Here is a 21,223-nt window from a genome sequence, read left to right as displayed (position 1 = left end):
AGTGGGTGAGACCTGTCCCCGGAACTCCCACATCTGATTGTCAACCAGGACGTATGTCATAAAGCAAGCAGGTTATAATCAAATCGTTTACCGGTTCTCTTCCCAAACAGACAGAACAGAAGAACATCAAGACTTATGCAAAGCTCTGGGCTTGATTAAAGACATGATTGCAGCCGTGGACCTGAAAGTCAACGAGTATGAGAAAAACCAAAAGTGGCTGGAGATCCTCAGTAAGATTGAAAACAAAACATGCACGAAGCTCAAGAGTGGCCATGTGTTCAGGAAGCAGGCGCTGCTCAGCAAAGAGAGGACTCTGTTACACGATGGTGTCGTTTACTGGAAAACCGCCACCGGCCGTTTCAAAGGTACTGAGGCCTTTCCGCACTGGCTTCGTTGTCGTGCACCCACAGGACGCCTTCTGCAGAGCCCAGGCCTCAGGCACATGCGTGTGAGCCCCGAGTCCCTTGAAAGATCGAGCTGTGCACTTCAACTGCAGTATGAACCAATCATACAAGTCTTTAGCCCGAATCTAAAACTTTCCGTTGTGTTTTATGAACTTGCCCATTGCAATGTCTGAGCTCACAGTGGCTGCCGATGTGTGGAATTAGGCTGGCAGATGTGGTGTGCTGGGAGCAAGGCGGTGGTCTCACACCCACACACTCAGGATCTGCTGTGTGCCCAAGGCAACCTGAGGCCATCGGGCCCTCCAGGCAGAAATGAAGAAAACCTCTGCAAGTGATTTTTGTTCCCTAACACATCCACACGTTGGTGCTGGTGGGAACCACTCAGCGCTGCTCTTGGCAGCTAGCATTAGCCACATGCTAGGATCCAAAGCTCTGTACTCTGATTTTTTTTTTAAAGATTTATTTATTTTTATTGGAAAGTCAGATATATAGAGGAGGAGAAACACAGAGGAAGATCTTCCGTCCACTGATTCACTCCCCAAGTGGCTGCAACAGCCTGAGCTGAACTGATCCGAGACCAGGACCAAGGATCTTCTTCCGGGTTTCCCATGTGGGTACACGGTCCCAAGGCTTTGGACCATGCTTGACAGCTTTCTCAGGCCACAAGCAGAGCATTGGATGGGTAGCGGGTCCACTGGGATTAGAATCAGCACTCTTTTGGGATCCTGGCGTGTTCAAGGCTAGGACCTTAGCTACTAGGCTACTGTGCTGGGACCACTCTGTTTAACAAAAATCTTTATTGAGGACCAACGTTGTGGCTTAACAAGTTAATTCCCCCTGTGGCACCAGCATCCCGTATGGGTGCTGGTTCATGTTTTGACTGCTCTACTTCTAACACAGCTCTCTGTTTATGGTCTGGAGAAGCAGTGGAGGATGGCTCAAGTCCTTGTAACCCTGTACTCAAACGTACGCAAACCTGAAAGAGGCTCCTGGCTCCTAGCTTCGGATTGTCTAAGCTCCAGCTGTTATGACCATGTAGGAAGTGAACCAGCAGATGAAATAACTTTCTCTGTCCTTTCTGTAAATTTGCCTTGCAAATAAATAACTCTTTCAAAGTATTTTTATTTATTTGCTGGTCAGAGCTATAGAGCTTGACTTTCACCCTCTGATTCATTCCCTAGATGGTTGCAGCAGCCAAGACTGGACCAGGCCACAGTCAAGGGAGCCAGGGACTTTAGCCCAGACACTTGGATCATCATTTGCTGTTTTCACAGGCCTCTAGCAAGGACCTGAATCAGAAGTGTAACAGCTGGGACACAAACCAGTAACCATAGAGAATCCCAGAGTTGCAAGCAGTAGCTTTACCTGCCATGCCACAACAATGATTCTCATATTGCGATCCTCAGTGTCTTACTTATCTTAAATGACCTAAGCGTTCTCACTTGGACCATACATAATCCTCTCTAGAACTTAAAAAATGGTTTATATTCAAATCTCCTCTCAGGGATTCTGATTTTGCCTTTTTGGGGGTGCATTGTAAGCTCAAGGGAATACAGGTTTGACCAAGGCTAAGAACCCCTGGGATGGTGTGCTTTTTGTAACATTTCACCTTAAGGAGTTCCCTAGGAGAGCATGAAAGGAAAAGGTTGTTGCATGCCAGTCGTCAGAGGTTGTGGTCAGTCACTCAAAGGAGGATGGTCAATCTTTTATGGGAGTTGCAACTAATGTTGGAAATGGTGTTTGCTGATCAACAGTTTGCAATGTTGTGATGAAAAAATTCTATTTATAATCTGTCACTCCTATTGCTGCGAGTCACTCACTCATCATTTGTTTGGAGTCAGTTGTTAGGGGCTTCATGGGTGCAGTGAACATGGGTTCTTGGGACCTGTCTGTAAGGAGGTGGGCAATCTTGAAGCTCACTGGGACCTTGATGATCTGTGTACACGGGGTCTGCAGAAAATTCACAGAGGAGGCAGACTATGAAAGAACTAGGCTGGGTTTCCAACATTTTTGCATCAAACTAGACTTATCTTTGAATTCCTTTTTTGAAGTACTTTACGCATGGGATGCCCTCTTACATTTAGTTATCTTTAATTAGCTTTCTTCCCATAATGTAGGTGTTTGTTCTCTTTTGTTAAATCCTGCTTCTTTATTGGATGTTTCTCTTCTCTGAAAACTACAACACTGAATTTTGCTGGAGACATAGAACATGCCAACTTAAACACAACCTTCTGCTAACTTATCTATAGATTGTATCTGACCACATATGAGAGGTGGTTTTAAATCACTGTTTTCTGATTAGCCCAATTGTTAGTCTTTTTAATCAATTTGTTTAAATCTTAAGCATGAATTTAAAAAAAAATTTATTAGAAGCATTTGAACCGTTTGGTGTTAATATCTGTAATGTGCTTTTTTTTTTTTTTTAAGATATCCTAGCTCTCCTTCTAACCGATGTGCTGCTCTTTCTACAAGAAAAAGACCAGAAATACATCTTTGCAGCTGTTGTAAGTATATGGTCAAGAGATGGTACTGTCATAAGTGAAAAAAGCCGTAAATTCCTCATGAAACACTTGTCAAGGGCCACTAGCAGGAGCATGCCCCGTTCCTGTGTGGCTCGTATCTGAGTGTGATTTATAGGACTACTGATGGACATGCCCGGATACCTCCTGATCTGATAGTGGCTTATTTAATGGCGCTCTCTGCCCCTTAATATATCCTACCCCATTCTCTCTCTTTTATAGATTTATTTTATTTTTATTATAGATTTATTTTATTTTTATTGGAAAGTCAGATATACAGAGAGGAGGAGAGACAGAGAGGAAGATCTTCCATCCACTGATTCACTCCCCAAGTGGCCACAGCAACCGGAGTTGTGCTGTATCTGAAAGTAGAAGCCAGGAGCTTCTTCTGGGTCTCCCACATGGGTGCAGGGGGCCAAGGCTTTGGGCCATCCTCGACTGCTTTCCCAGTCCACAAGCAAGGAGCTGAATGGGAAGCAGGGCTGCCGGGATTAGAACCGGAGCCCATATGGGATTCTGGGGTGCATGGAAGGCAAGGACTTTAGCCACTAGGCTACCGTGCCAGGTTCCCCTATCACTCTTTAAGGTTTATTCATTTGGAAGACAGAATGACAGAGAAAGAAAGATCTTCCAGGAACTTGGAATTCTTTCCAGGTCTCCCATGTGGGTGGCAGGGGCCCAAGTGTGTGAGCCATCTTCAGCTGCCTTTCAAGATTCATTAGCAGAGAGCTGAATTAGAGTGCACATCTTCAGCTTGTGCCCTTATGGGTGGTAGTGTTGCACGTGGCAGCTCAACTCAGTGCTCCAGCATCCGAAATGCTGGCCCTATGTTCCTTCCTTTCAAAAGGTGTTATCCTACCAGCTTTTCACGACACTGACTCAAATAAGTTCACTCTTGCTCATGTGCTAACTGATTCCTGTGTATAGTCGTGTTTATATACAGAGTCCATTTGTCTTGTTTGGGAAAGATGCTAGAACTGCAGACTGAAATGTGAAAGAAAGAGTCTTTGAGATAGACCTATGATAGAATAAGGGATTAAAAACCATACTAAGAGGACCTCCCTAGTTAGACAGGGCAGCATTCGAAACAGACTTTCACAAAACAGCTTTGGCTTCCCCTTCCAGAGGCAGATCACAGGGCTGGGTAAACCACTAGGCTGTCTCATCATGGTGTTTTTTTTTCTTGCTATTCCAAGAAAGGCAGGTCCCATTCCCAGCTAGGGTACTCTGGGCATACTCTGGCACATGATTTCTGCTCTATCAAAGCTGTGTGGTGATGGGGCAACAGCAGGGAGTAGCAGTAGGGGACAGAATGCCAGGGTCTGGGTAGAGGCGTCGCTCAGCCCATGAGGCAGAAGCCAAACCAGGCCTGTTAGCCAAGTGTGTAAACAGTGGTGGAAGCCACAAACCAGAGATGGTTCTTCATATTTACCCCCAGAGCTGATTATCGCACAGACATTCTTTTGGAAATTCTTTAAACTGGCAGCTACTTCCCCAAGTCGGCATTTTCCTTAGAGGATTCGCAGTGCTTAGAATCAGGCGTTGGAGGATCACACACAGCTTGGGATCCATCACAGCTTGGGTGCCGCAGGGTAGACTTTGTTCCTGGTCCCGTTTGGTGGCATCAAGTTGAAAATCTAGTTCTGCAGACATTGGTTGAGTGCCAGCTCTGTGCAAGGCAATGAGGTAGGCTCATGAAGCTGACCCATGGCTACCTGCTGGAGTTCTGCCGGTCGGGGCGTGCAGAGGCACTGCAGGTGGAAGTGTGGAAGTTCTGTAGCTGTGATCTGCCGGCCAGCAGCAGATGAGGCTAGTTGTGGCTGGGAAGTAGAAGGCTTCCTCTCCTCACTATTGCCTTCTAGTTTTCCATCGCACCCTTTTGAGCCCCAGCATTCTGTTTCCATCACTTTGTTCATACCTACCAAGCCCTATGGACTTTTCAGGTTCCCCTCTTCCTCAGTCTTTTTGCACTCCTAGGGAACTGCCTCCTTTCTTCACCACACCACAGCATTTCGATTTTTTTTCTCTCACCTGATTGCTCTCTTTTTAAAAACTGTCTTTTTGAAACACTAATTTTCGAGGATGAACATTCACTCAGACCCTCCTTTTCCGTCCTCCCGTCTCCACACCCTTTCAACTGCAGATTGTACCAATCTTGAAACTCTTTTTGGAAAGGTCAAGAAGTAAAATAAAGTTGACCTGGCACTGTTGCGTTTCATAGCTCAGGTCTTTCTTGCCACTCTTCCTCTGGCCAGGATGCTAGCTCACCTGCACATCCTCCTGTTTTTGCATAGGATCAGAAGCCATCCGTTATTTCCCTGCAGAAGCTAATTGCCAGAGAAGTTGCTAATGAGGAGAGGGGCATGTTTCTGATCAGCGCCTCCTCCGCTGGTCCAGAGATGTATGAAATCCACACCACCTCCAAGGAGGAACGGAATAACTGGATGAGGCGGATCCAGCAGGCAGTCGAAAGGTAAACTCCTTTTCTGTCCATAATCTTGGGAGTGGACTCTTTCCGTTTGGAACACCATTCTAACTGTGTCTCCACTGCATGAAAACATTGCTTCAGCTGGGATGATCTGCCTGCTGCTCCTTCACCTGCCTGCCATAGCCCCCCACCTGCGGCCTTGTGCTCTGGGCTCCCCTGCATGTAGTGCCCTCCCTGCCTTCTGCCTGTGTGTGTCCTGCTGGGCTTTGGTGTAGCTCATGTCTCACTTCTTTCGTGAAGACCTCCTCCTTACCCGAACTCCTGGAGCACCTGCTCTCTGAAACATTTCATCGATGCTTTTTATTTACTGCTTGCTGTTATCTGTTATATGTTTGTTCAGTTAGACTGGAAGCCCCCTGTGGGCAGGGACCTTGTCTTATCTTTTTCTGTGTGTCTGGTACTGAGGAATCGTTCAATAAATGTTTTTCCCTTGGCGGATGGAGTGTTCTGTGGCAATTTATTCCTCTGTTCCTCTCGGGGCAAAGATGGTTTTGATAAATATGGGGCTTAAGGGTAGGCTAGTCAATCATAACAATGATTTGGTCAGTCAGATTCAGATATTATCTAAGATTCTTTCACTTTTGCTGTCCATCGTCTCAGGTTGGCGCCTTACCTGTAGCCCCTCAACCCTTCTACCCACGTTAAGATTAGCAGAGCTCAAATGTTACCAAATGCAAAAATTGATTGTATCAGTGGATATACTCTAAATTGGAGATGTGTGTGTTGGAGTATTTGTTACTGACTGAGAACTATGCTTGCATCATTTAAGGTCCTTTAATATACTCAAGGAAACAAAATTTTCGTGCCAGGGGTGTGTGTGTGTGTGTGTGTGTGTGTGTGTGTGATGTGTTCTCAATGCTAAATTTTTCTCCTTCATGAAGAACCCTCTTGCCAAGTCCCCATGTTCTCCTAATGAACCTTCACATACTTGGATTTGGCTCCAATGGTCTCTCTTGACTATTGTCTCTTAAAGTTGCCCAGAGGAAGATGGAGGAAGGACGAGTGAATCGGATGAAGAGAGGCGGAAAGCTGAGGCCAGAGTGGCCAAAATTCAGCAATGTCAAGGTTGGTGCCTGCACTTCCAGCCCCCTGACTGGAGTACTTTTTGTGAATGTTGAGAAAGCTCAGGTATCATGAATACAAGTAGGGGACTGTTGATTTAGTCTGTGTACCTTGGCCACTAGAAATGCTCACATAAGATGACTGCCATGCGCATGCACATGTGTGCACATGCATGTACACACATTTATGAAACGATGTGGGTGGTGTCCTGCAGATGATCATTGGTTTAACTTCAGGCCCCTGTAGTCTCATGCCACAGAGGTGTGACTCTGACCCAGGCACTGAGAAGGTCCAACCTTTCATTTGCAAATGTGTGAAGAAAGGGAATTAGATAGGTTTGGGGCGTCTCCAACCATGGCTTGCCAGGGTACCTCCTTGGAGAGATCTTCAACACTGCTGATTCCTGGGACCTGATCGACTCCTTCTGTGAGAGGCACGTCCAGTTCTCCCCAGGTGATTCTGAGGCTCAGAGACCAATGAAAATCCTACATTCCATGCCAGGGAAGGACCCTTTGAGCTATGAGGATTCTGTAGTGTGTTGAAATCAGAGGAAAATGAAGCACTCCGCAATGATCAAAGGAATTGGCTGTTTAGAGAGAAAAATGGGTTGGTTTTGACCAAGAATTGCTGAGGCCCCAGCGGTTTTTGCCTTTGCATTGTTTTGCTTGTGGGGCTTCAATCACCACGGACTGGGCCTCCCCAATTTTCATGCCTGCACTTAATGTTTAGTCTTAATAGAAAACAGCCTGAGTAAACAAAAGATTAGCTCTGCAGGTCTTTCTGGAATAGGATAGGAAAGGAAATGAGCATTGTGCGAGTTCCTTAAGTACAGAAAAGACAGTGTTAGCTGACTGGGTGGGTCCCTGGCTCTAGGTTACAGTCACAAAGTGGAAGAGTCAGAACTGGATCCTGGTTTTATCCCAACCATTGATTTGTGCTTCCCATTTTTAAAAAACGTAGGTTGGACTGTCTGCCTAGCAGCATCTTTGCTGTGTGACTTGCATTTCATATTAATTGTTATTTTGTATTAATGATCGTTGTCCACGGTGAATACTATTTCACAGAAATACTCAGTCACCAAGACCAGCAAATTTGCACGTGCTTGGAAGAGAAGTTGCATATCTATGCCGAACTTGGAGAACTGAGTGGATTTGAGGATGTCCATCTGGAGCCCCACCTCCTCATTAAACCTGACCCCGGGGAGCCTCCGCAGGCAGCATCACTACTGGCCGCAGCACTGAAGGAAGGTGAGTTGCTCTGAAAAAAAAAAAAAAAAGAAAAGAAAAAACCAACTCCAGATTCAGGAGATGCTTAGAACTGCTGCAAGCCACACACTGTGGTCTCGGGCCGAGACTATAGCAGGACAGATCTTGAACAAAATCTTGACCTTCCTCAAACCTGTATTCTAGAAACAGCGAACTATAAAGAAGCAAACATGTCAGGGGATATCAGGTGCTTTGGGGAAAAAAAAAACTTGAGCAAAGCAGTGGGAGAGTGATGGAGTGGTTCTGTGTCAGGTAGGATGACCAAAGAAAGGCCTTCTTGACACATAGACACACAAACAGATATGAATGAAGTTGGAAGGATAAGTGCTAGCTGGAGGAAGAGCCGTCCAGCATTGAGAGAAGCCAGTGCCAAGCCCCCTGGCATGGATGTGCAGGCGTGCTTGAAGAATAATAGGAAGGCCAAAGCAGCTACTGTGAAAAGAAGGTTGGAGGGTCACAACAGGTTAATTAGATGACCTAGAGTGAGGTAAGGACTTTGGGTTTCATCCAGGGTGACAGAGTCTTGAGTGGAGGAATGGCTTGGTTTGTGTTTTAGAAGGAACTCTTTAAGTGCTACGTGGGTACTACACTTGTAGGGGACAAAGCATAGATGGTGAAGTCTAGGGTGTAACAGTGGGAGGTGAGGTAAGATCAATGGTGATGACCAAGTCAAGGAGATGAAAAGCCAGCATCATGCAAGGGCTGAGCTCATAGAATTTCAATGATGGAGCGTGTTGATAGATTTTGCTGTAGAAGGAGTAGGAGAATGTCCACCAGGTGCTGGGTTGTTCAAGGAATGCAAACAGCAGTAGGTGGGAGGAGTTGTCCAGAGGTGAACGGTGACAAGAAGGGTAAGTCAGTGGTATAGTCTGTGGCAGGAATATTAGGGGAGAAAGGAGCTTAGGGAATTGTGAAGGTCCTGGCCTGTAGGGGACAGTGGGCACAAAGGGCTTAGAGTCTCAGGGTGTTAGCTGTGGGAGAGAATTCAGAAATCTTGGGACGTATCACCTCTATTTGATAGTCGAGGAAGGCAGGGACTGGAGAGGGTATGGGGCTGTCGGAAGTGGGGTCCCTGCATACACTCAGTGATTCATACAACATTCATTAAGCACCTGCCTCGTGGACTTTTGGTGGTGCTCAGCAAACTGTGACACCTCCCTGAGACTTCTAGTGGGGGAGATCAGAGAACAGTAAAAGTCACAGTTGAGGGATGCGCCAGGGGGCGGCTTCCTTCCCCTCTTTTCTCCTCTCTTACTGCCTCCTAAATTCCATCCAGCCTTCCGATCCCTGTCTGTTTGCTTCTTCTTGATGAACCTTCCCCCAATCTTAGTAGCTCGCCAGCTCTCCTGCCCCTCCGTGCTACAGCAGCATTTCTTAAACAGCTGGGAGGTGGAACTTGGAGCAGATCACCTGCCAGCAGGTGGGTCGTGTGAGTGTGGTGGGTTCTCTTTCCTTGTCTGATCTGCGAATCCGCTGTAAGTTATCAAAATGCCCAGAGGCCCCCTGGAACTGAGGAGATGCCCCGGAAGTACATTCTGAATGAAATCATTGGACAGGGCATTGAGAGAGTATTTGTAGGGTTCTCAGAATTACAAGCTAGCTGGAAACCTTTACTGTCAGCAGAACCTTCCTCTTCTTGGTGTGGCATTTCCAAAGATAACCTGAGCAGGGGGTTCAAGAATAGCCTCTGCTGCTCGTTGCAAATGCAGGATCTATTTTCTCCCCTGGAGAATCAGTACACCTAAAGATTGAAGGCTGATGTTAAAAGGAAATTTGGAGACACGTTCTTTCAAAGAATCTATTTGAAGCACGTATTTCCTAGTGATAGGTTTCCAAACTCTAATCCTACTTTTGTATTTAAATTATAGGATGTTTTTCAGCATGCTAATGACCAAAAGTTGTACTAGAGATGTTTTTATGCGATAAGTTTCCACTCTGGAGGTATTTTATCAAGTTGGTGCTCTGTCATGAATGGATGCTAAAAGCATTGGTTTAAGTTGCAGGCCTGCACACTGTTTTCGAAAGAGCCACAGAATAAATTGTGTGTGTGTGTGTGTGTGTGTGTGTGTGTAGCAGGGGATTTTGGAGGCAGCATGTATTTTTGTGTGTGCTTAATGTGTGAAAACAGATTTTAGCTCTTGGACCCCCGTAAAGGCGCACCCCAAATGCTGTTTGCCAACCCTTGGGTGTGGATTCCACTGTATGTCCATCTTTGTCATGTACATATAACTTTGTTTTTTCCTCAGCCGAAAGCCTCCAAGTGGCGGTGAAGGCCTCGCAGGTGGGTCAGTCCTGGGAGGAAAGCTGTGGAGAGGGTGTCTGCGAGGACACCCCGAGCTCCTGTGACACGCTGTGCTCACCTGCTGCCTGTAAGTGGCGCTGCAGGCCGTGCGATGCCCTGAACACAAGGCCTGCAGCTTAGATTGGTCCTGCAAAAGAAAGCCACAGCTCTGGCCCCCTGGTAGGGAGTGGGTGGGGGTGGGAACTACATGTTTTTTTTTTTTTTTCCTCAAATCAGAAAACAGACACTCACCATGCTAGTCACATACAAGCCTCTTGCATGTCACATCAGGACAGTGGTGTCCCGGGTACAAGCATGGATGCTGGGTTTTACTGCACTATTCTCAAGCATTATTCCCCGCCTCGCTTTTGATGTGACTTAATGAATACCATTGTGAGAGAATTTTTTTAAAAAGCTCCTTGTAGTCCATTCTTGCACAAGCTGAAATTTAATTTCATATTCACTGACCAACAAAGCATGACTCGGGAACCTGGAAACACATCATTGATTCTCTCTCTGTCTCTCACACACACACACACACACACACACACACACACACACACACACACACTCTGAGAGAGAGGGAGAGACATGCCAAAAGATTCTTAATCTGTATCATCATGCGCCTTAGGTCAGTTCAGAATTCATTTACTAAAGCGTCATTTCAACTGATTGTAAGAACAGGAAAGCAGAATGAGGGCAATTGGCCGCCCCGAACATCATCATTCTTGTTGTGTGCACACTCAGGTCGCCGCTTAGTTCCATAAAGTTCCTGAGACAGAGCGTAATGAGTGCATTTATCCTCACATGTGGGGCTCAGCCTCACCGCCACAAGGCTCTCCGTGCGTAAGATAAAGTCTCTTTAGCAGCTAGAGATTAGAGGATTACATTCGCTCGGGATTTACTTTCACAGCCTAACTCGGCTAATTAAGATACGTTGCAGCAGCAGCAGGGCTTTTTAATTCTATGCATTTTTTAAAACCCAACCCCAATTATTATTTACCCTGTTCGAGTTCAGCTTTATCTCATCCCGAGTTGCTATTTTCAGAACGTGCACATATGTTTTTCATTTTGAACACAGCCCACATCCAGCCGGGGGAGTTGTACTGCCCTGGGTGACTTCCTTTGAAGAGGAGAGCCTCATTATGCCATGAAGGAAGTTCTGTCGAAAAATATAGTCTGTGCTCTGCCGCCTTGAGCGTCCCCCCAAACCCCAGAGATAGCTGGGGTGCCCCCTGGGCCCTGCAGCTGCTCCCAGCTCGGGCCCTGTCCTTGCTCCCTCCTGGGCCACATCTCCCGTGACTAGCGAGAGCTGTTGAAGACACTGTGACATCTGCTGGAGGCCCCTTCCTGAGGCTGGGTGTCATGGTTCAGGGAGAGAGGGTCCAGTGCAGGTGAAGGGGCTCCTGTCCCCCAAAGGCTGGATGGGAAGCTGGTGCCCTGAGTTGGCTGAGGGAGCTAACTGAAGCGGTTCATTCTGAGTCAGGCTGTCATGTTCCTCCGAGATGCTAAGCCCAGCAGAACTTTCCAGTCTCCAGGAAGCCTTGTCAGGTGCAGGAGCATTTTGTGCTTCGTGCACCTGTCTGCGGGAGATTGCCCTCCTGAGATTGGCAGCAGGGATGGGGTGCCTGGTCCCTGTGCCGATCATTCTCCTGGCTCCCTGGGGCTGTCCCAGCATCTTTCCTCAGCTGGTACCTGCCTCGTCCCGAGGCCTTAGGGGAAAGGAGAGGGGGCCGGTTCTGTGGGCAGGCTCTGGCTCCTCTCTCAAGGGTGAGAGGTAGCAGCAGCAGGGAGCCATTTTTGGAGCATCCTTTTACTCTGAGGATGTGTTGCCCAGCTGCCAGTACTTGAAGAGGCCGGGGGAGTCCTGGAGGGCCGTCATTTGCCAAAGACATGAGTGTATTTCTTGAAATGGAGACACAGACATTGCCTTCATTAGGAGTGAAGTTTCAAGGTGATACCAAATGAAGAGCTCTGTGAACAGTGCAGCTGGGTCCCTGTGCAGCTCAGCAAGCTGCCACTGGCTGCATGCTGCGGGTGTGTGAAGGAGCTAGAAATGGCCTGGTTCCAGGCAGGCGAGGCAGGCAGCATGGCACTGAGTTCCCAAGGGAAGAGCAAGAAGCATGCTCCTGCCGGTAGAGGTCAGAGGGAGGAAGGCACATCTGATACTTCATACGGTCCCCTAGACTGGTGTGTGGGATGTTGTAAGTTAAATAGCCAGCATTTACAGTGTTGGTGAATTTGGAGCGTGTGCAAGAAATGTGAGAAGAAAAAGAAACAAAACAGAGTTGAAAGCGTGAGGGACCAGGCCAGGTGCTCAGTCCACATGACTGTGGGACGGGCTGCCCCCTGCCTCTGGACTCCTTGCTCCTGCAGTTCTCACACTGGCCACGCGGGGGCCCTGAGACAGGTGTGTGTCACTGAGAGCCACAATTTCATGTTCCCATGCCTGTGTGCCTTCCACCCTCCCCAGGAGGCACAGGATTCACCGTGTACCCATCTGGTCTCCGCAAACAAGAGACCCTGGGGGGGTGGGTTATTGTTGATCGGTGTTTGGGGTGCGTATTTGGTCCAGTAGTCTGTAAGCCCCGTGAGGGCAGGGGGACTCCGTGCTGGGTCTGGACTGAGGGCAGTGGGTGGGCTTGCTCATTCATGGTGTGGGGCTGACTGCTGCTTTGATGTTCTTTTTAAATTTCTGTCTCGACGCTGTGCTTGCAGCAGTAGCTCCAGAGGGGACAGAAGGAAGAGGCTGTTGGGCTGAGGATGGCGGGAGCCAAGGTGTGGGAGCCGGCCAGGCGGGCCCCGAAGCTGGAGAAAAGGTATTGTCAATTGATGTGTGGGTACCCAGCTGTGTGTCCTGAGCCGGCTGCGGATGCCGCGTTGTTGTCAATTTCAGTATTGGCCTCGCTCCGCTTTCTGACTCCCCTCCCCTTTCAGTGTGCGAGTTCTGCCTGTGTCATGTAGGCATACACGAAAAAGTAACTGAAAAAAATCATTCCTGACTACACTCCCTTTGCCTACCGCAAACTTCGGCTTTTCCTTTGCTGAGGTTGGGAAACTCTGCCGAGCGGTGGCACAGGGTGCTGGGAGCCCTGGGCATCCGGATGGCACGATGTCGCTGAAACTGTCTGTGCTTTGGGGCGTTCTTGCTGCCAGCACCCCCCTTGAACTTCTCTCAAAGTGTTTTCCTATTGCCGGCACACATCCTCATACGTTGTGTCTTTGGTCTAATCTGACCCATTTCTCCTTGGGGCACAGTGCTTCCAAATGCATCTTGTCTTTTCTGGCTTACTGCCCATGAGGGCTCTTGAAGCAGTTTATGGAAAATATGTGCTGTGAAAAACAGCTGTATGCCTGGATTTCAAAGGATTGCAAGCTTTTTCTCTTTTTCTTTCTTTCTTTTCTTTTTTTGCATCTGAACTTTTGTTAATTCCATTTTCCATAAACGTTCCAAACAGTCCTGGGACAAAGGCTGTGACCACCCCCTCCCACCCCTTTAAAAGTGAGGTGCAGAAAATGGCCTGTTGATTTCACCAGAAGCAGAGATGTCAGACAGAGGGAAGAGGGCCAGGCATGCTGGGAGGCAGCCAGTCGGCCTCGGGATCACCTGGGGCCTGAGGCTTTAGCTTTGTCTGAAATTGAGTTAGGGATGGCCTGAGCACCAGCCTGTCAGTGTGCGAAATGACATGTGGCGGTTCTCCTCTTGCCTGTCACAGCTTATGTGTTCTATAGGCTTCCTATAAACTGCCTATGACCGAAAAATCAAGCCCAAGGTTTCAAAAGAAAAGTTCCGCACGTGCGCGCGTGCGCACACACACACACACACACACACACACACACACACACACAACCCAGTTGCGATTCAGTGTTTTCTGCAGGCCGAAATGAAGAGAGGCGTGCAGTAACTTTATTCCCTTCCCTCTGTCTGAGCTTTCTAGCTTGTTGCTTCTTAATGTGTCTCAGGGCAGGTTGCCCCTGCAGCTTTGAAGTTGGGAGCTCGCAGCTGCTTTGATCGTGTTAGAAAATTAAGCAGGAAGGAGTAAGGGTGGTCGGCCTGGTTGAGCCTGGGAAGCTGCAGCGGCCCCGCCCCTACTCCTCCCTTGCCTGTCCGGCTGAACATCCGTGTCCAGATTCCTGTGGGGATGAAACTCCCAGGGAAATGTTGTCCTTAAAACGTTTCGGTGAACCAAACAGACATGTAGAGAGGGATCATGTGAAATAAAATCTTAAACACTATTTAATAGATATATCATTTTAGGATTAATTTCTATGCTAAGGTAGGGATGAACTCAACCCCATTAACAGAAAATGCTGTGACTCACCAGTGCAGTTATATATAGGTACCACTAGGTGGCAGACCAACTCCATAAAAAAGGTAATGAGGCTGTTGACCAAAGGTACTGATTTCTGGAACACAATTCTATGAATTGATGTGTTTCCAATTCTTACAGAGTTCAAGAACTCTGTAACATATGATCTTTAGTTTTAGAAAGTCATGGAAGGTGGCTAGGCATGGACAAAGTCAGAAAAGCAACAAGAACCCCCAACTCCAGCCAGAGCTGGGCTTCTGGGTCCTGGTGAGCAAAGAACGGATGTCTCTCCTCGCTGTCAGTCCTTTCAGACATTCACTTCCTCTCCCGGGGGCCTCTTAGTGATGGCATTGTTAATGGACAATGTGAGGGGAGAGATCTGACAAGCTCACCAAGGCATCATCAGCCTGTTCTGATTTCTCAGCCACAAGTTCAAAGTTACCCAAGAACTTTGGGTAACTTTAAAAACTTAGGCTTACTAAAACAAAAGCAAGGTGCATGCTTAGACTCTGCGTTCCTGGAGGGCAGGAAACTGGATGATCTGTAGCAGGTGGTGTGGAGTTTGGTGGCTGTTCATTGCTTAGCTATTGAGAGGGTGGCAATGACATTCAATTCACATTCATTTGTTGAGTGCCTGCACAGGCCAGGCATCACCCTTGGCTTTGCAAATACAACATGCCACACGAAGTCTTGGTTGCCATTGATGTATATCCTAGTGAGGGGACGTTAAGAAATAAATAAGCAAATGTCCAGTTCAGTTTGGAACCTGGAAAGCCCCGAGCACGTGGTGTCCTCCGGCCTCATGCATGGCTTCTGCTGAGTAGGATCTGGGATTTGGCCGATGCGCCCACTGTTGTTTCCAAACCACTGGTCTTTCTGACATCATGAAGCTGCAACAGTGAGATGGGGAGTTCGAGACCCAGGTGTGAGGTCCTTGAGTGTCGCCGTCTGGCACCTTGGATGCCAGAGGTCAGCCTGGCCCAGGCAACAGCTTCAGCTGGGACACAGAGAGCTCAATTGGCAGTGCACATTGCGCGGGTAAATACCATCGCTTGGAGTCCATAGGGATTCCTGCCCGTCATCTCTTCCTGTTGTAAGGGATGTTTGGATTGAAGTTGGCCACATCACTCAAGCACCAAGCTCGTGTGAAGGGGGCTGTCATTGGCCCAGGGTGGTTTAATCCCATTGACTTGCATCTCGCGGAGGGGACAGTCCCTGTGGCCATGGAGCAGCGTGCAGAGTGGCTGCACAGCCTGCGTGTCGGAGCGCGACAGTGCAGATGGGAACTCACTTGATGTTTGTCTGTATTTTAGGTGGAAACCAGAAGCTTCCCGGGTTCCTCACAGTCAGAGGTGAGCTCCACAGATGTTCGTTGGTCACCATGCTCTCTCTCTCTCTCTCTCTCTCTCTCTCTCTCTCTCTCTCTCTGTGGGCAGTGAAAGCTTTCTCAGGAATTTGACACTCACGGTCTTCTCTTTCAGATCATACAGGCGATACAGAATTTAACGCGCCTCCTATATAGCCTTCAGGTAACGACCCTCCTCCACCCCTGGACCTTGTCAATGTCACTTTTAATGCACCTCGTTTTTGATGACTCCCAGACTTTCAAAGTTAGAGCAGGTGAGAGGCAGGGAGCGAGCTTTGGGGAATGCCAGCCACCTGAGTGTAACTGTGCTCCATGCGTTGACGGCCCCAGCTGGTTTTATAATCACCAGACAGCACCTCTTCTGCACGTTACACCTTTCTTCTCTGACCATAAAACAGTTCATATCTTTAAAAATATATATATATACTGATACCTCTGCCCTGGCTTGGTGTTTACCGTGGAACTCTTGTGTGAGCGTAGCATGACTTCACATTTCCTGGTGAAAACTTCAGTTCACACCTACACTTTTTTCACTTCTGCATGTGGCCTTGGGCCTTTCGAGTGCTTAAGTAATTTATACGCTCCTTCGTGCTTTTGCTTATTCAGCCACTCAGCATTACTGAGTTTGCAGCCTCTGCTGGGCACGATGCTGAGGGCGAACGGAACCCGAGTGGCTCCCGAAGGTGCTCCTCAGCGTCATGAGCAAAGGGAAGTGAGGAGAAATTTGTCCTGGTGCAAAGCAATTTTGAAATCTGTGCATACTCTTTTTTCCCATAATAGACACTTTCTATGAGCTTTTTCAGGTACCCTTATTTTACTCTTCAAGGAAGAACAGGCGTAGAAATCCTACTTGCGTTAGAAATGAAAGCCTTGGGTGATCCCAGAGGCCACGCACAACAAGGCGGCTCAGTGCATACTGTTGCTTCTTGAAATGATACACAAGCAATATTTGTTCCTATAGAGAAATTTGAACATAGAAGACATTGACCTGTGATTGTACAGGAGAAATTCTTAATCGTCGTGTTGGTTTATTTCCCTCCAGATTTGAGTCAGGTTGTATATGCACAACACCACAGGCCTTTCTATAGCACCAGCCGGTATTCTGTAGCTCCGTTTCCAAGGATTGTGTTAGACTGAATTTTGTAGAGTTTATTTATCCAAACCTTTGGGTTTTGTCTTTTGCATTATTAATAATGCTGGGGTGAGCATCTTGTATACTGACCTCTGATTAAATCTGACAGCTTTCTTAGGGTCAGTTACCAAATTCTGTGTAAATCGATATCTTCACCAGAAAATGTCAGGCGTACAGTTCCAACTGCACCGAGACATCATTCTCTCGTGTTCTCCTCCTCCTGTGGCCTGATCTATGCGCCAGTGCCATTACCTTGCTCATTGAAGCTTTGCGTTACATTGGAAGGCATGGCAGCACCAGTCTCATCTTATTTTCCGTGCAGATTGGCATATTAAGTCATGAGAACTTTTGGATCACGTTGGCAAGTTCCTTAGTTCTAACCAAGAAAGACTGTTAATGTAAAACGCCATCGTATTTGTGGCTTAGCTATGAGAGGATGGACACCTTTGCTGCGGCCGTCCTCTGGTCTGACAGCCCGGGCCAGCTCCTTGTTCTCTGGGCTGCTTAATACTTGTCTTACGTAGGTACCACGTGTGCAGATTGTTATCTAATGTCTTCCCATTTCTTTGTTGCTATTATGAAGAGGACTTTTCCCTCTATTTCTGCAACAGTTGTTCTTTTAATAAAGATACTAATTTTTACGTATTACTTTTACACCTGGCCAACTCCATCAATTTTTGTCTTTTATTTTAATAGTTTTCCCATTGATTTTTTTTTGAGTCAGGTAGAAATAAAAATTTCAGAATAACAGTGTTATGCTAGTCTCCTACAATTGCATCAATTTCATTTACCACTTTGGCTGGAGCTTCTGCAGGTGTGTTTAATAATACAGGAGACAGAAAGCTGCTCATCTCACTCATGGCTTAGGCGGATACCTTCAGCATCATTGCTAGTCTGGGGGAGCTGCTTGTATCAAATTATCATGCTAAGCAAACGATGCTTCCTGCTAAGTGAGGAGAGATATAGGGGAGGACAGGTGTTGGGTGTTGGGGCTTAGTGCACCTGCCTCATTCCTGGGGTGAAAATGCTCACATGGCTGCATTTCTCTTCTCCCGCCCTGGAAGCAGCCCTGTGTGGATTCAAGGTTCAGAAAACCCCAGTGACCTGACTGGTCTGCTCTTGACATCTCGTTAGGTCGCAGTAGCAGGGGACATTTTTTTTTTTTTTAATTACGAAGTCAGATATACTGAGAGGAGGAGAGACAGAGAGGAAGTGGAGCTGCCGGGATTAGAACCAGCAGCCATATGGGATCAAGGCGAGGACCTTAGCCACTAGGCCACACTGCTGAGCCCAGCAGGGGACATATTGAAGTCTGTAGAGGTTCTGGCAAAGCACAGCCCTGGGGCTGCTTGAGAACGTGGGCTCCGAAAGATGCTGCTCACGGCACAGCCACTTACGCCTTTTGAAGTGGAACGTCTGATATGTTATTGAACCTCTTTGCATAAATAAGGATGAAATGAAATTTGATCTCTATTCAGAGAGTATAGCTAGAGATGAGCTGAAAAACAAAGCAAGAGGGGAAGAACAGAGGTTCTAACAAAGTGAAGAGAGAGTGAATTAAGGATTTTCTAAGACTTGAAAAGCAAACATGGTTCCCTAGCCGAAACATAAATGGAAACGTGAAGTGTGGAAACGAGTAGCTGATCTCCACGTTCCAGGGAGGACAATGATTTTATCCTACATATCAAGTGATTGTGAAGTTCATGGTAGTACTTAATTGTTCTCATTGAAACCCTTGCATAAAGGTTATTGTGTGTAATAGTTTTGACATCTAAAAGTACTGGATATGTGTGCTTGGTTGTGCTGAGGTGCCAAGGATCAGTGAGGATGAAGCGGGGATGTGCGGTTGTTTGCCAGGTCGTGTGGCTGATGCTGGAGTGCTCATTGCTTAACAGTGAAGCAGAGGAGCAGACAATCACACCTGCTCACTGTCATGGTATTGTTCTGTCATGGTAACTTCTACAAGCCACTAACCAAAGATTCGGGCAAGTCTGGAATGTGTAAAATTAATTTTCAAATTTAAAAAATAGAGTGTGAGTTTATGACTTAGCGAATGATGATTTCTCATGCTGAGTCCCAACCCAGTATGTGTTCATTTTCAATTTGTCCCTTCTGTACTTCTTTGCACTTTCAATGTGAACTTTTAAAATTCAAAGCTTCCAAGGGCATTCACAGTGATTTTGTTGTTGTTGTTGTTTATTTGGTTGGTTTCTGGAATCATTCCAAAGCTTGGCAGTTATTTCCTATGATGCTGCCAAACATTTCATAGGCCTATGGAAAGCTTGGCAGAACCTGCCATTTTTTTAAAAAAAAAATCTGGTTGGTAAGACCCCTGGGGTTTATAAGTATCTATTTTTCCCTTAATCATTCCAGACTTCTGTTGGCAATCTAGTAACAAATGAATTTCAGCTTCATTTTTTATGCATGACCTTTCAGTTGTCAAAGACAGAACAGTAAGGAGACCAGCATTAACCACTTACATACACAGTTTTAACTGTTATTCTTTGGCATTATGCTGTGGGAGTGTACTTACCAACAGCCTTCAAATAGTGGAGTTTTATTATTTTTTTCGTATGTGCTCATGAAAGTAATTTCTGGTTTGGGACTCCAATACAGGATACTAGTACATTTATTTAGATTCTTAAATTCCTCTGAATTACCACCTGGGGAGACCTCCGCAGGAGAATGGCACGCGGAACAGGAAGTCAGAGTGTCATGTCTGTAAGCATCAAGTCTTCCTGCAGAAGACAGACGCAAGTATTATCCAGTAGCTGCAGGAAACCACGTTTCCAAGAGAGGAGACCAGTGTCGCCAGCCTTCTGTGGCCACTGGCTCTACAGCTGTGGATTCCACTAACTCCACAGGAAAAAAAATTTTGAAAAAATTCCAGAAAGTTCTAAAAAACACTCAAATTTCTGTGCACCCAGTTCTTTGCTAAATATCTATGAATGAGGCTATGGCAGCAATATTCTAAGTATTGTAAGTAATCTGGAGATGACTTAACGTGTACAGAATGGTGGCATGGCTCAAAAGCGAACACTGTACTGTGTCTTTTTTCCAAAGATTTGCTTCGTATTTGGAAGAATTAGAGCGTGTGTGCGCATGACCGTTTACTAGTTTGCGCCCCAAATGATTGCAGCTGCGCTAGACTGAAGCTCAGTACCAGGAACTCCAGGTGTCCCACGTGGGTGCAGGGACACAATTATTAGCAGGGAGCTAGATTGGAAGTAGAATAACCAGGACTCGAACAGGTGCCCATATGCGATGCTGACATTGCCAGTGGCCGCTTAGTCCGCTGGGCTGGAACGCCAGTCCCAGTACACCGTTTTGTAAAGGAGATTCCGGTGTGTGGGGGAGTGCTGGCCCCATTCCCCTACAGATAGTGCGGAGTGACTCTATTGCGTGTTTTCTTTGTAAATTCTCAGGTCAGACTAGTAGGAAATGCAGACATGCCTATCTGAAACACCGTGAAGTCTTTCTCAGGAACTAACTTGGAGAAAGTGCATTAGTAAAGGAGGGTATCTGTGTCATGCGTTTGTGTTTAGAGGTCTCTCTAAGCAAGCCACATGGAGCCTGTGTGAGGTGGTGTCTCGTCTCTTCTCTCACAGGCCGCCTTGACCATTCAGGACAGCCACATTGAGATCCACAAGCTTGTTCTCCAGCAGCAGGAGAGCTTGGCCCCCAGCCTCTCCTTCAGAGGCAGCCCCTTCTCCGACCAGGACAAGTGTCGCCATCCGGAGAAGCAGCGCGAAGAGCTGGCTGACATCTATAAGCTGCAGCATCAGTTCCAGCAGGAGCAGCGGCGCTGGCACCGCAGGTGTGACCAGCAGCAGCGGGAGCAGGAGGCCAAGGAGAGCCTGCTGCAGGCACGCGAGCGCCAGTGCCAGTCCCAGGAGGAGCTGCTGCTGCGCAACCGGGGCGAGCTGGACCACCAGCTGCAGGAGTACCAGCAGAACCTGGAGCGGCTGCGCGAGGGTCAGCGCGTGGTAGAGAGAGAGCGTGAGCAGGTGCGCATCCGGCAAAGTCTGCTGTCCCGCTGGAAACACGGCCGCCAGAGGAGCCTGCCTGTGGCCTTCCCTGCAGGAGGAAAGGAGGTATGGATCTCCTGGGGGAGTCTTGGCAGCTGGAGTCCTGGTTGCTCTGTGTCCTTGGGTTTTGAGCACTTTGTACGAGTTTCTCAGTTTGTAGCTGAGAACTTTCAGAGGTAACACATACATGTTTCGATTTTTAAAAATTGATTTATTTACTTGAAAGCCAGATTTACAGAGAAGGGGAGAGAGAGAGAGAGAGAGAGAGAGAGAGAATATCACCCATTTGCTGATTCAATCTCCAAACGGCAGGACCTCTATTATGATGTCCCATGTAGGTGTCAGGGACCCCAGCACTTGCCCACCTT

The 21,223-nt window shown here is 47.3% G+C and overlaps 1 protein-coding gene across 1 annotated transcript in view; it reads left to right on the top strand.

The window, feature by feature from the left end:
* Positions 1 to 21,223, top strand: part of ARHGEF28 (Rho guanine nucleotide exchange factor 28) — a 251,694-nt gene that overhangs the window by 202,210 nt on the left and 28,261 nt on the right. The window contains 10 exon segments of the mRNA XM_058656335.1: positions 111 to 365; positions 2,832 to 2,908; positions 5,218 to 5,396; positions 6,385 to 6,476; positions 7,538 to 7,720; positions 9,985 to 10,107; positions 12,738 to 12,838; positions 15,643 to 15,681; positions 15,811 to 15,858; positions 20,436 to 20,921. Coding sequence (XP_058512318.1) covers positions 111 to 365; positions 2,832 to 2,908; positions 5,218 to 5,396; positions 6,385 to 6,476; positions 7,538 to 7,720; positions 9,985 to 10,107; positions 12,738 to 12,838; positions 15,643 to 15,681; positions 15,811 to 15,858; positions 20,436 to 20,921 — 1,583 coding nt within the window.

Source organism: Ochotona princeps, chromosome 28 (genome assembly GCF_030435755.1).
Source record: "Ochotona princeps isolate mOchPri1 chromosome 28, mOchPri1.hap1, whole genome shotgun sequence".
Classification (NCBI taxonomy): domain Eukaryota; kingdom Metazoa; phylum Chordata; class Mammalia; order Lagomorpha; family Ochotonidae; genus Ochotona; species Ochotona princeps.
The sequence above is the reverse complement of the archived record's forward strand: the minus strand, read 5'-3'. Positions and strand labels throughout refer to the sequence as shown.